The following is a 14567-nucleotide window of genomic DNA, read 5'->3' on the forward strand; positions in this document are numbered from 1 at the left end:
TCAAGGATGGATTAGTGTCTTCAAGAATAAAGAAAAGAAAAAAAATTCCTTCCACATACATTGGCTCCTTCATTGCACCTTTATCACATGCCTGGCTACAGCATACACCACCTGCTGACAAAAAAATGAATGACTTTTTATTCATTCACGGGATGTGGGCTTTGCTGGCTGGGCCAGCATTTATTGCCCATCCCTAGTTGCCCTTGAGAAGGTGGTGGTGAGCTGCCACCTTGAACCGCTGCTGTCCTTGTGGTGTAGCTAAACCCACAGTGCTGTTCAAGAGGAAGTTTAAGGAGGAAGTTCATAACTATACAGTCAGCAGTAGGTATCAAATAATCCACGAAATAAATAGACTTGAATGCATTGTCCCACATCCCAGTAATGCACAGATGAGTTGTTAGATTCTGGGCCCCACACCCCAGCCTATGTAATTGAAAATGTGCTGCTGGTGTTTATACTCTGTTTTTATCAAGCTTTTTTTTAATATGGGCAATGCGCTGTATTTTGCGGTCAGCGGCCACTGACTTCAAAAAAAGTAGCCCACAAAAGATCTGGTGGCGCAGACGTCCCCTTTCCCAGTGTCAGTTTGTTTCTACCTCAAGTCAGGGTAATCTCCAGGCGTCCCGCAATGGTGGTCATCAAACAGGATAAGCAGCCAGTCACATTGAAGTATTCACACAGACAGCAAACCAGAAAGTAAGGACCACTGAATCCGTTCCTTTAATTAAAAATTTTAATGATAGCAAAATAAATGATTGGGACCTGCACAGATCATGAACTTAAAAAAAGTACTAAAAATGTGGAATTTCTTATAATGGAAAAAATTGCTATTCAATAAATGAAAAAATACTCTATTGGGTGAAGAATGCTGTATATCAGTAATTGCGAACTTAGTACACTGGTAAAAACCCAGTTATGCCTCATTCAATAAAGAGTTCTTTTTCAAGGTTATTGCAGCAAGGCTAAGAATAGGAGCTCTCATCAATTTGGTGGTTTCCAGTTGATGGCAATATCGGGGACTTCAACAGTGCAGTCTCTGGAAAAGCCTAAATTCACTGACTGCAACTTCTGATTTCTGCCTTTAACTGTGCGTACGTGGACTCCATAAGTTGCTACCCGTTTCAGAGGGGTCATGACGACGGACACTGGCAGTTTCACCAACATTACTATTGCAAAGTTTGTGCCAATGTATTTGAGATTCGATCACATGATTTAAACTGAAGTATTGTCATGTAAATTATTTTGATATCTAATTTTATTTTTGTGCGCTACAAAGGAACTGCCTTCATTACAACACAAGTTGATTGTAGGAATGGGGTATCTTCAAAGTATTTTTTGGATTTGTCTTTAGAGGGAAATCTTTTGTCAATGGGCAGTGGAATTTTTGAATCCACAGGAAACACTTCCTTCTTATCAGTTTTTAACAAATAACCTGTGCCCTCCTTTTACTGGTGTGTTGGTGCATTGGGATACATTTTTTGACTAAGCATTCAATCCGGCAACTGAATCTCTGTCACTGTCAGTACTTTTTGCACAAATCTCTTGATTCCTTCTGCTGATAGAAAATAAACTGGCCATCTGAGAAACAGTAAGCTCGTGGCCTGTTGATGGAATAGATCAGAGCAATGCATCACAAATGTTTTAATCAGGATTTGTTCTCTTAAAAATTTGGTTCAATGGATTCTGCTTGATCCAAATCTTAGGTCTAATGAAAAATGTGTCTTTCTACTATGCCATGTTCAAATGTTTTTGTTGTAACGTTCCTTGCTGTTCCTACATCTACAACAGTTGTATTTCTACTGCTGAACAAAAGCACTCTTAATTTGGAGTGGTCATAAAGTTTTAAGACAAAAAGTAAAATACAGTCAATATTGGAAATCTGAATTGAGAAAATGCTGACAATACTCAGCAACTCGGGCATCGTTTTTTGAGAAGCAGTTCTCATTTCAGATCGATAATCTTTATTGGCTTTAAGATATTTATGAGCAGAAGCATGATGACAGCTGCACTTGTATCTACTGCTGCCTTGAAATCTAGATCAAGACTACACCATCCTTGTGTCTATCCTGCTGTAATTTTTAAAACATGTATAACTTTTTATAAATTTCATTTTTAGTTGATTTAACGATAACAAGCCACAGGTCCTCATGTGTTCGGTATATTTCAGGAAACCAGATACCAATTACTTCAGCTTCGTCCTGCTCAGCGAGCCTCCTGGATTGGCTATGCTATTGCATACCACTTACTGGAAGATTATGACATGGCTTCAAAAATTCTAGAAGAATTCAGAAAGACTCAGCAGGTATGATATAGTGTGCTTCATGGCTGTAATGTAGTTTGATAGAATTTGATCAATGCTACCATGCACCTTTGATTCCCTTCCCTATCTTTTATATTGCAGCCAGGAATATTAAATGCCCATGTACACGTACAGTCCAAATCCATCTTAATCTGCCTCACATTTCCCTACTGTTTGGTCCCTCATATTTCAGAACTACATTTTTATTCCAATGCTGTTTGTCTCTTTCAGTTCTCTGTGCACCTTGTACCTCCTCTACAATATTTCATCCTGGTAACCCACCTCCTCCCAAGTTAGTTTAAAATCACCCCTGTACCATTAGCTAACTTTCCTGCATGGACATTGATCCCAGCCCTGTTGCAATGCAAACAGTCCACCTTCTAGAGATGCATTGTGCATGAGAACTGATCCCAATGCCCCAGGATTCTGAATCCCAACCTCCTGCATCATTTTTCCAGTCACAGTTTCACCTGCCTTAGCTTATTGCTCCCATTCACACTAGCACATGATAATAAGGGTAATCCAGAGATGCTACCTTGAAGATTCTACTCCTTAACGCCCTCCTTAGCTGCTGAATTTGTGTGACATGAACCATTTTCCTACCACCTTTATTGTTTTACAATATTGACCATGACCTCTGGCTATTCTGCTTTCCGCCCATGATGTTCTGCTGCCATACAATGGTGTTTTGGCATCAGAGAGGCATCTCACAAAGCTGGACTTATGTTGGTGGTTATTGGAATACCTGTCTATTCCCCTGACTATCAAATCCCCTATGACCACTACATTGCTAAACATTATTGTGCAGTCTTTTGAGCACTATCTGCAGAATAATGAAGACCGATTTGAAGTAACCATTTAACTCCACTGCCGTACTTCGCATAGATTGTTAGGTTCCTGAAGTATCTTTCAATGGCCCTTTATAGCACAAAAGACAAGGCCTGGAAGCATTCACAACCATTTCAGCCTGAAGTGCTGAGTGGATGACGCATCTCAGCCTCCTCCCGAGGTTCCGAGCATCACAGATGCCAGTCATCAACCAATTCGATTCACTTCACGTGATATATCAAGGAACATTTGAAGCCACTGATTATAGCAAAAGCTATGGGGCCTGACAGCTTCCCAACAGCAGTACTGAAGACTTGTGCTCCAGAAGTAGCCATGCCCCCTAGCCAAACTGTTCCAGTAAAGTTTCAACGTTAACAATGTGGAATATGTCCTGTCCACAAAAAGCAGAACAAATTGAATCCAGCCAATTATCATCCCAGCAGTCTCCTCTCGATCATCAGCAAAGTGACAGAAGATATCGTTGACAGTGCTAATCAAGCAGCACTTAGCAACAACCTGCTCACTGATGCTCGGTTTGGATTCTGCCAGGACCACTTGGCTCCAGACATCATTACAGCCTTGGTCCAAACATGGACAAAAGAACTAAATTCCTGGGGTGAGATGAGAGTGACTGCCCATGATAACAAGGCAGCATTTGACTAAGTGTGGCATCAAGAAACCCTAGAAAAATTGGAGTCAATGGGAATCTGGAAAAACTCTCCACTGGTTGGAGTGTTATAGTGTTATCTAGCAAAAGGAAGATGGTTATGATTGTTGGAGGCTAATCATCTAGGCCCGACGACATTGCTGCAGGAGTTCCCCAGAGTAGTGTTATAGGTCCAACCATCATCGGCTGCTTTGTCAATGATCTTCCCTTCATCATTAGGTCAGAAGTGAGGACGTTTGTGGATAATTGCACAGTTTCTGGTGCCACATGCGACCCCTCAAATACTGAAGCAATCTTTGTCCATGTGCAGCAAGAGCTGGACAGCATTCAGACTTCGGCTGAAAAGTGACTAGTAACATTTGCATCAAACAAGTGTGAGGCAGTGACCATCTCCATCAAGAATCTATTTCCTCTTGACTTCCAACAGCATTACCATTGCTGACTCCCTGACCAGAAACATACTGGCAGTTACCATTGACTAGAAACTTAACTGGAACGGCCATATACATGAGCAGACCAGAGGCTGGGAATTCTGTCATGAGCAGCGCACCACTTTACTCCCCAAAGCCTGTCCACCATCCACAAGGCACAAATCAGGAGTGTAATGGACTACTCTCCACTTGACTGAATGAGTGCAGATCCAGCAACCTTAAGAAGCTTGACATTGTCCAAGACAGAGCACCCCATTTGGTCAGCACCCTTTTCATCACCGGCACACACTGCCAGCAGTGTGTACCATATACAAGATGCACTGCAGCGATTTGCCAAGCCTCCTTCAATATAGCACCTTTCAACAACCACCACATAGAAGAACAAGGGCAGCAGATTCATGGGAGTGCCATCACCTGCAAGTTCCCCTCCAAGCCCCACACACTCCTGACTTGGAACTATATTGCTGTTTCTGCACTGTCACTGGGTTAAAATCCTGGAACTCCCTTCCTAACAGCACCATAGTTGTACCTGCAACAAATGAACTGCAGCGATTCAAAAGGGTGGCTCAGTACCACCGCCTCTAGTGGAAGTAGGGATGGGTAAGAAATGCTGGCCTTAACAGCAATACTCACATCCCATGGAAGAATTTTTAAAAACCCTTAATGATCCTCTGACTCCCAATGTAGCTTTAAAATGATTTTGCCAGTGCTCCTGCAGTGGTCTACTAGTCGATTAGTTAGTCTTTGGTCTGATATCTGCTTTTATTTCACTTTGTTGTTTTTCCTTGTTTTGTGAATTATATTCCTTTAATCTGTAAAAAGAAGCCTAATTTGTCCTTGCATACATCTAGTTTGCTGTTCTGTTTTGCCACGTACCCTGTTTTTAGCCCTTGTGACAAACATGGCTTCTGGATGCTTTAGAATGCCTTTAAAAATTACCCATTTTTACTCTGCATTAAAATTTCCTTGCCTGATAGAATCTGAATCAACTTTTTCTGAACCTTCACCATTTTGTTAAAAAAAATTAGCAATCAGCATTATCTACAACACTGATACCACAAGTCCCAACCAGAATGGGGATAATTAATAATTTTCCTGTTAATCACACCTGAAGACCACACTGTTGTAAACAACTGGGATTGTTTTGTGGACATAATTTGTAGTATCTAATTACTTTATTCAATGCATCTTGCTGGAGAAATAATGCAGTAGTTTCTGCTGCAGTTTTGTTCATAAGTTCTGTTTATTGTAGTTTGGTTATTAAATGGATTCTGCTGAGTAAATAGACAATTTGCTATAATTCTTTCCTATCTGCAACACAGTGTTATATTCCTGCGTTAAATTGTCAGTAGCCTTTGCTTGACTAATTAAATTAAAGTTAATTATCTCCCTATATTACTGCAGTGACTTGAACTACAAAAGTGCTTATATTGGCTGTATAAGTGCTTATATTGGCTGTATAAGTGCTTATATTGGCTGTAAAAGTGCTTTGAGATGTTGCTCATGAAAGGCACAATATAAATAGAGGTCTTCCATTTGTGATCAGTATTGCCCAGGCTTTCCCTACGTAGAACTCTGATAGGACACAAGGGTCTCTGCTAAAAACTTGACTGCAAACTAGTGGACCAATATGCCTGGGCTGTGGAACAAGTCAAGAAGATGCAAGAGCGAGAGCCAGTGACTGCACCCAATCCAGTATTGATCTGTAAATTTAGACCAACATTGACACACCATGGCGCAGTAGAGAATTTTCACTTGTCCCTCCTGCAGATGGCTCATTGGTTACAAAGCTTAAAACTAAACAGCTTCCATTCCTTATTGTAAATTGTCGAAACAAGATTGACTATTTGAATGTAATAAAATAGATGAACTCTCCATGTGCATAGAAATCAGTATGGAACTGTGAAATCAAGATATCCATATCAGAACCCTTAGAGCAATTCAGCCTTGTCATTTGTCCAGAAAGTTCATGCACAGCGAAAAGGCCATGTATCTAGTCAAATCTAGAATATTGTAACGCTTTTGTAAAAGCATTTAAGATGGTGCTTGCTTTATGGAAAGTGAAGGATCATATACCTTATTGTCAAGCAAGGGAGAGCCATGAAAGTTCTAACTCACACCACATAGACAATATACAGCAAGTCAATATACAGCAACGCATAGGAGAGGGAGATCTGAAAAATTTTGTATATTAATATATATCAAAAAAAGCAGTGAGCCTAGTACCGACTCCAGTGCAAAAACTGGAGCAGTGGTAGTGAGAGATTATCATCATGTAGACTTGAATAGAAATAGTGTGAAGGGCAGAGAGAGGTGTATTCAGGAACATTTTTTTGATCAATATGTCTCTGGTCCAGTGAGGAAGGCATTGCTGAATATGGGAGCAAAATACTGCAGATGCTGGAAGTCTGAAATAAAACAGAAAAAGCTGGAAAAACTCAGCAGGTCTGACAACATCTGTGGACAGAGAAACAGGGTTAACCTTTCGAGTTTGTGTGACTCTTCAGAGCTAAAGAGAAGTAGAAATGTGATTGATTTTATACTGTTTTAAAAGGGGTTGAGCAGGTGAAGCAAGATAGGTCAGGGGTAGGTGGAAGCTAATTTGACAAGGGTACCATGGACACAGGACAAAGGGAGTGTTAATGGTAGTGGTAAGGACTAAAGGAGTTATTTTACAAGTACATTAAGAGTAAGAGGATGACTCGGGAAAGAGTAGGGCCCATTAAGGACTGTAGACGTAATTTGTGTGTGGTGCCGGAAGACGTAGGCAGGGCTCTAAATGAATACTTTGTTGGTGTTCACAAATGAGAGGGACGACGCGGGCGTGGAAATCAGGCAGATGGACTGTGATATAATTGAATAAATTAGTATAGAAAGGGAGGAGGTTCTAAGTGGCCTGGCAGGCTTAAAAGTAGATTAATCTCCAGGCCCGGATGAAATGTATCCCAGAGTGAGGTAAGGGAGGAGATGGGGGTGCTGGCAATAATTTTCAATACCCCTCTGGCCACAGGAGAGGTGCCAGAGGACTGGAGGACAGCCAGTGTGGAACCGTTATTCAAGAAGGGAGGAAGGGATAAACCAGGGAACTACAGGCCAGTCAGTCGAATCTCAGTGGTGGGGAAACTATTGGAAGCAATTCTGAGGGACAGAATTAATCTACACTTGGAGAGGCAGGGATTAATCAAGGACAGTCAGCATGTTTTTGTTAAGGGGAGATCATGTCTGACCAATTTGATTGAATTTTTCGAAGAGGTGACCAAGTGTGTAGATGAGGGCAATGCATTTGACGTAGTCTACCTGGACTTCAAAGCTTTTGATAAGGTCCCGCATGGGAGACTGGTAACGAAGGTAAGAGCCCATGGGATCCAAGGCAATTTGGTGAATTGGCTGAGTGGCAGGAAGCAGAGGGTGATGGTTGAGGGGTATTTTTGTGACTGGATGCCTGTGTCCAGTGGGGTTCCAAAAGGATTGGTGATGGGTCCTTTGCTGTTTGTGGTATAGATAAACAATTTAGACTTGAATGTAGGAGGGTTGATCAGTAAGTTCGCGGATGAAACGAAAATTGGTGGGGTGGTAAATAGTGAGGATGATAACCTGAGATAAGGGGGGATATAGACGGGCTGATCAGTGGCAAATGGAATTTCATCTGGATAAGTGTGAGGTGATGCACTTGGGCAGGACAAACAAGGCACGGGAATACACGATGAATGGTAGGACCCTGGAAAGCACCGAGGATCAGAGGGACCTTTGTGTGCATGTCCACTGGTCCCTTAAGGTAGCGGGACAGGTAGACAAGGTGGTTAAGAAGGCATATGGGATATTTGCCTTTATTAGCTGAGGCATAGAATATAAGAGCAGGGAGGTTATGCTGGAACTGTATAAAATGCTGGATTAGGCCACAGCTAGAGTATTGCGTGCAGTTCTGGAATCTGCATTATAGAAAAGATGTGATTGCACAAGAGAGAGTGCTGAGGAGATTTACCAGGATGTTGCCTGGGCTGGAGAGTTTATGAGGAGAGATTGGATAGACGGGTTATTTTCCCTGGAGCAGAGGAGATTGAGGTGTATAAAATTGAGGGGCAAAGATAGGGTAGACAGGAAGGAACTTTTCCCCTTGGTGGAGGGATCAATAACCAGGGGGCATAGATTTAATGTAAGGGGCAGGAGGTTTAGAGGGGATGTGAGGAAGAATTTTTTCACCAGAAGATGGTGTAAATCTGGAACTCACTGCCTGAAAGGGTGGTAGAGGCAGATACCCTCAAAACATTTAAGAAGCTTTTGGATGTGCACTTGCGATGCCATGGCATATAAGGCTATGGGCCTAGTGCTGGAAAATGGGATTAGAATAGTTAGATACTTGTTTGACCGGTGCAGACTCGATGAGCTGAAGGGCCTTTTTCTGTGCTGTAGACCTCTGACTCTGAGGTACTGATCGTGGCAGAATGTGTTAAAGCAGAACAAGGGTGAGTGCTCTGAAAGCACAACATAGAAACAAGTGACAGATGGCCCTGGGCGGTTGGGGGAGAAGGATAGAAAAATACAAATGAAAAATTTAAAGGGATTAAAAAGGAGTAGAGATGGAGGAGTGAACTCTCTGCTCCATCTCTACTCCTTTTTAAATCCCTGTTTATTTTAATTTTTATTCTTATTTAATTTTTTTAATTTATCCCTGATTCCCCCCCGCTACATACATACACACGGCCACCTGTACTGGAACAATAGGCTGACTTTAAAGAGGTGGTGGTTCAGTAGAGGTACATTCCACAAGGGGGAAATGTAGGGCATCCAAAGCCAGCGCTCCCTCAATGACAAAAGAGGTAGAGAGTAAGATGAAGCAAAAAAAGTGTGTATGCCACCAGTCAGGTTGATAATTCAAGTGAGAACGAGGTTGAATATAGAAAGATCAGCAGGGGAGTGACAAGGAAATCAGACGGAGAAGTATGAGAAGAGACTCGAAGCTACCCTAACGGAATTTGAAAGTCGTGTATTGGCATATAAATAGTAAAAGGGCCCCAAAAAGAGATATATGAATGGAGGCGGTGTGTTAATTAAGGAAGGCCAACATGGATTTGCTCAAGGCAAATTGTGTTCAACTAACTTAATTGTGTTATAGCTTTTAATGATTAATTAATCTATAGCCCAAGACCCTTGCAGTCCTCTAAATCATTCAGCCTAATTTTCCAAGGAGTATGCGGCTTCTTATTTATCCTATCAAAGTGCATTACCACACACGTATCTCTATTCAAACCTATTTGCAATTCACGCACCCTTTCTGCAAGTTTGTTCATGTCTTGTATTTTTTCGCAGCCTTCATTTTATTTATACATCGGAATTTGATGTCATCCATGCATTTTGAAATTGTACTCCCAGTTCCTTAGTCCAAATCATTTGTGATTAGTGAACAACAGTTGTCTCAGCACCAGTTCTGTGGAATGCCACTTCCCACCCTCTGATTTGTAAAGTGATATTTTGGTATATGATGCATTTGTACAACATTTCGTACAGTTCAGCTTTAGGAAGTTTCTATTTTATTAAGTGGGTTAGTCTGGTATGTTGGATTGTTAATGTGTAGATTGTTATACTGTAAGAACAGCTCAATGATTAGTGAAATTTTGGGGCTTGTAATTTCATAGTTTAATACGTGCATAATTAGATGCGGTTTGGAAACACAGTTTTGTTTAGGTGATGGTTGTAAATTTTAAGTCGGCTCAGCAAAAAAAAGTGTTACTTTTATTCACCTGTTAGAGTGCTGTAGGGTTTTGTGGATTCAGAAAAGAACTGATGTGGCTAATATCATGTGATCAAACAACAATTACTTGGATTCATATAGAGCCTTTTAACAAAGTAAAATGTGCCAAGCTGCTTAACAGGAGTTTTACCAAAAATTTTGCCACTAAACCACTTGAGATCTTAGGAGAGATGACCAAAGTTTTAAGGAGCACCTTAAAAGGAGGATAGAAGGCTGGAGATGCCTCCATCCCTACCAGAAGTATTTGTTGTTGGTACCTTCATTTATGTCTTTTCCACCTCTAGACTCAGACATTCAAATATTTTGCACAGAATGAAGTTTAGTGGGTAGAGGATGGGCTGCCCATCCTCTACCCACTAAACTTCATTCTGTGCAAAATTCTCATATCTTACCCTATACCCAAGTCCTGCTCACCTATGACCCCTGTCCTCACTGACCCTATATCTGATCTCAGTTTCCCAATGTTTTTAATTTTAAGTACTTATCTTCGTATTTCAATCTCTACTTCTCCAGCTGCACAACTGCCCACATCACAATCCCCCCTCTCGGCGCCACCTGCTGAACTGCATTCCTCTTGACTCCGGCCTCTTAAACACCTCCCCCTCTCTCCACCACTAGTTGCCGTGCCTTTCTAAAGCCCTTCGCTTCTTCAGCAGCTTGTCGTTAAAAAATTCATCAAATTTTTTGGTCACCCCTCTTAGTATCTCCTCCGGTTTTAGTATTCATTTTTGATATTCTGCACTTTGAGGTTTATTTCTGTATAAAAGGTGCTTTATAAATGCAAGTTATTGTGATTTTTGAGAAGAAATTTAATGTAGGATCTTTGTTTTTCAGCCATTTGATTATATTTTTTATGCTAGTCAATCTCCTGTGGCATTTCAGGGAGTCAACAGCAAGAGTAGTCTTCAGCCGAAATGGGGTTAGAGATTGGGAGATAATTGAATCAAGGTACCCAATGTAATTCATACATTCTGTCCTAATTTTTACAAAATGCCTTGCTTTTTAGGTTCATTTATAGTTAAATAGCAAATTTTACAAGGAGTGTAAGGTGCAAAACTGAGGCACTGCAGCTTCATCACTTGGTGGGAGCGTGTCATTGGAGCAAGAGAAGCTTACATGGGCAGCGCATTATAAATGTAGCTATAGAAAATCAAAGGTTTGACAGCAGGAAATACTTTTTGGCAGATGAGAAATAAGTGCAAATGTAAAATGTGTAATATACTAGCAAACATTGTTCCCTGTAAGCCCTGCGGCTGCATAGCAACCCGAAAGTTCCCACACAGGCCACACACAAGTTGGCCCCTTTAAGTTATCACATTTGCATGACCACACAAGGCCACATAGCTCAACGAATCAGCCATGCACCATAAAAAAGTAGAAGGCACGTTACTAGTAGATGTACCACGACATTAAATGATTTAGGTTTTCATAAAAGCAGTGATCTTATTTTGAAGTAGTATGATCAAGGACACTTAACATGATTAGGAATGAACCTAGGATTTTACATGAATGGGATTGCAAGGCTTTGGAAGCACTTTGAGGTGTTTCCAGATTCTGGGTCATGGCCTGGGGTCTCGCCACATTGGAGCAGGGGTTTGTAAGGAATACTGAGGCACAAGTGAGGATTACTGGGATTCTGCATTGCCATCTCTAAATCTCCCACTATCAAAATTGTGGGGATTACCATTGACTAGAAATTGAACTAGACTAGCCATATAAATACTGTGGCTACAAGAGTAGATCAGAGGCGTGGAATCTTGCAGTGAGTAACTCACCACCTGACTCACCAAAGCCTGTCCACCATCTGCAAGGCACAAGTCAAGAGTCTGATGGAATACTCTCCACTTGCCTGGATAAGTGCAGTTCCATCAACACTCAAGAAGCTTGACACCATCAAGGACAAAAGCAGCCTGCTTGATTGGCACCCTATCCACAAACATTCACTCCCTCCACAGTGGCAGCAGTGTGCATACCATCTACAAAATGCACTGCAGGAATTCACCAAACCTCCTTCGACACCACCTTCCAAACCCACAACCACTAACATCTAGAAAGATGAGGGCTGCAGACACATGGAAACACCACTACCTGGATGTTCCCCTCCAAACCACTCGCCCTCCTGACTTGGAAATATATCACCATTCCTTCACTGTCGCTGGGCCAAATTCCTGGAACTCCCTCCCTAACAGCACAGTGGATGTACCTACACTACAGAGTCTGCAGTTGTTCAAAAAGGCAGCTTGCCATCACCACCTCGAGGACAACTAGGAATGGGCAATAAATGCTGCCCTAGCCAGTGACACCCACACCCCATGAATGAATAAAAATAATGGATATAGGAGAATTGCGGAGGTGAAGTCTAGAAGTTTGAGAGCTCCAAGAGTGAATTGTTTGATCAGGGGGTGGGTGGTGTGAGTGTCTAAGGAAGATGACTCTTGGGTTGCAGCTAGACTAGGTAGTGGATCTTAGAGCATTGAGCTTGCTACTGTGAAATGACACCAGAAGCATAACTCAGTAGTGTTTTTGGGGCAGGTGTCAAGGGAATGGGAGCCAAAGTACTGCTGGCATCGTTAGAACCTTTGGAATGGCATCAAACAGTAGTTCCCTTAATCGGTCAGCCTATATTCTTGCCTTAAGGCATAAATTTTCTGCTTGTTAAAATTAATTGATGGAAAATCATGAGTACTTTTTTTTGATATACACTTGTTTTTGGATTTGTGCACCAGTTTGTTTTGGCCTTTTGCGAAAAGCAGAGACATTGTTAAATTCTGTTTCAGCTATGGTTGTTGCCCTGATTACATTTCAGACGATTCTGAAAGTTATGCATTTTTAGTCTTCACATGTTTGGTAAGCATTCGCAACTGTTAGGTCTTCGACTGGATTTTTAAAAAAAACTTAGGTGAGGCTAAGGGGTTCAACTAAAGGTATGGCGAGAAGCGTAACACGAGCTTATGTCTGTGGAAGAGTGATGTGTTGCGAGGACTGATTGAATTTTAAGGAGCAAAGGGAAGAAAAGGAAGCATTAACTTCAAACAATTTAAATGCCAAATGTTCACTTAGTGCTTTGCAGTAAATTCTTTCAAAGTAAAAACAATGACCTGGGGTGGGGGGAAGATGAGTTGATTTTGTATTAGTTTTTTTAAAGCACATTAATTAAATGTTTCTCTAAACAAAGGATTTACTAAATCCCTGTTTTTTTTTAAATATAGGCTTCTCCTGATAAAATTGATTATGAATATAGTGAACTGCTGCTTTACCAGAACCAAGTGCTGCGGGAAGGAGGGATGTATAAAGAGGCTTTGGAGCATCTCGACAATCATGAGAAACAAATTTGTGACAAATTGGCTGTGGAAGAGTGCCAAGGTAAAGCAAATGTTTCTATTCATTACAACTTGTAGTAACGCTGGTACATGTGTACTGTCCCATTCTGAAATTTAAGTGTGAGAAAATACCAGTAATAGAATTTAAATTGGTGAATTTGGTTAAAGACTAAAGCTAAATGACTTTCCTAAATTCTGTGTTTGTGCTCTGGAGGAATTAGGATATACCTCAGGGTCCACTTTAGGATGTACAAAATAACAGAAAAATTTATAAGTATAGTCAGTCCTTTGTGTAATTCTAGCTTTTAAAATGCACTATTTTCTTAAGCTGTCAAAAATGTTATGGCATTTGCTTGCTTTCTTGGAAATAAAAGGTACAAATTAAAAAACCTAGAATTCATGAATTCTCCAAATTTTGCAAGTTATAAATTCAGAATAGTTGGTTCTCATTTTTCAATTGGACCATGTTAGCCGCACTAATTGCAATTTCTGCCTCTTTTTAAAAAATGATTACGTGGTTCACAAGTAGCCTGTTTCAGTAGCACAGTTTGTAGAACCCATATTTTTCTGAAGTTACGAATATTAAGTTCTTTGGGGCACCTTGCCCTTCATCCAAAGTTTAGCAAATTTAAGTGTCTGTAATTTAAAATAATTCAAAATTTCAATGTTCCACCCAATGGTAACTTTATACTATAACAGTTACAATGTAAGATGTGATCTGATCTGAAACAGGAGAACTGATGTTAAAACTGAACAGATTAAAGGAGGCCGCAGAGGTGTATAGGCGATTGCTGGAAAGAAACCCTGAAAACTGGGCCTATTATGAAGGATTAGAAAAGGCACTGAGGCCTGGTGAGTTATGCTTGAAGTGTGGACACTTCTGTTAAGGCAACTAATTTTGTTACAGCTCAGATTGTGTATTTTAACTGTCATGCATTTTGATGGGCTCCATAGAGAAGCTGCTGGGTAAGGGTGGGGGGTGGTGCAAGAAACAAACACTGCTACACTGGGGGTGGGAGCAAGAGACGCTACTGGGGGGGGGGGGGGGGGGGAGACCGAGAGAGACGCTGCTGGGTGGGGGGGGGTCGAGAGACGCTGCTGGGCGGATGGGGGGGGGGTGAGAGAGAGACGCTGCTGGGCGGAGGTGGGGAGAGACGCTGGGCGGGGGTGGTTAGAGAGAGAGACACTGCTGGGCGGGGGTTAGAGAGAGACGCTGCTGGGCGGCGGGGGGGGTGGTTAGAGAGAGAGAGAGAGATGCTGCTGGTGTGGGTTA

The 14567-nt window shown here is 41.5% G+C and overlaps 1 protein-coding gene across 4 annotated transcripts in view; it reads left to right on the forward strand.

Annotated features, from left to right (window-relative positions):
* The window catches only part of naa15a (N-alpha-acetyltransferase 15, NatA auxiliary subunit a), an 85882-nt gene that overhangs the window by 37161 nt on the left and 34154 nt on the right, over positions 1–14567 (forward strand). For all 4 annotated transcript variants that reach the window (XR_013576181.1, XR_013576184.1, XM_078538727.1 and 1 more), the window contains exons 5-7: positions 2168–2302; positions 13184–13337; positions 14027–14146. Coding sequence is in view for 2 of the 4 variants with exons in the window: in XM_078538727.1 (XP_078394853.1) it covers positions 2168–2302; positions 13184–13337; positions 14027–14146 (409 nt within the window). In the remaining 2 variants the exon portion in view is untranslated. The remainder of the gene's footprint in view (positions 1–2167; positions 2303–13183; positions 13338–14026; positions 14147–14567) is intronic.

Source organism: Cetorhinus maximus, chromosome 1 (genome assembly GCF_964194155.1).
Source record: "Cetorhinus maximus chromosome 1, sCetMax3.hap1.1, whole genome shotgun sequence".
Lineage (NCBI taxonomy): Eukaryota > Metazoa > Chordata > Chondrichthyes > Lamniformes > Cetorhinidae > Cetorhinus > Cetorhinus maximus.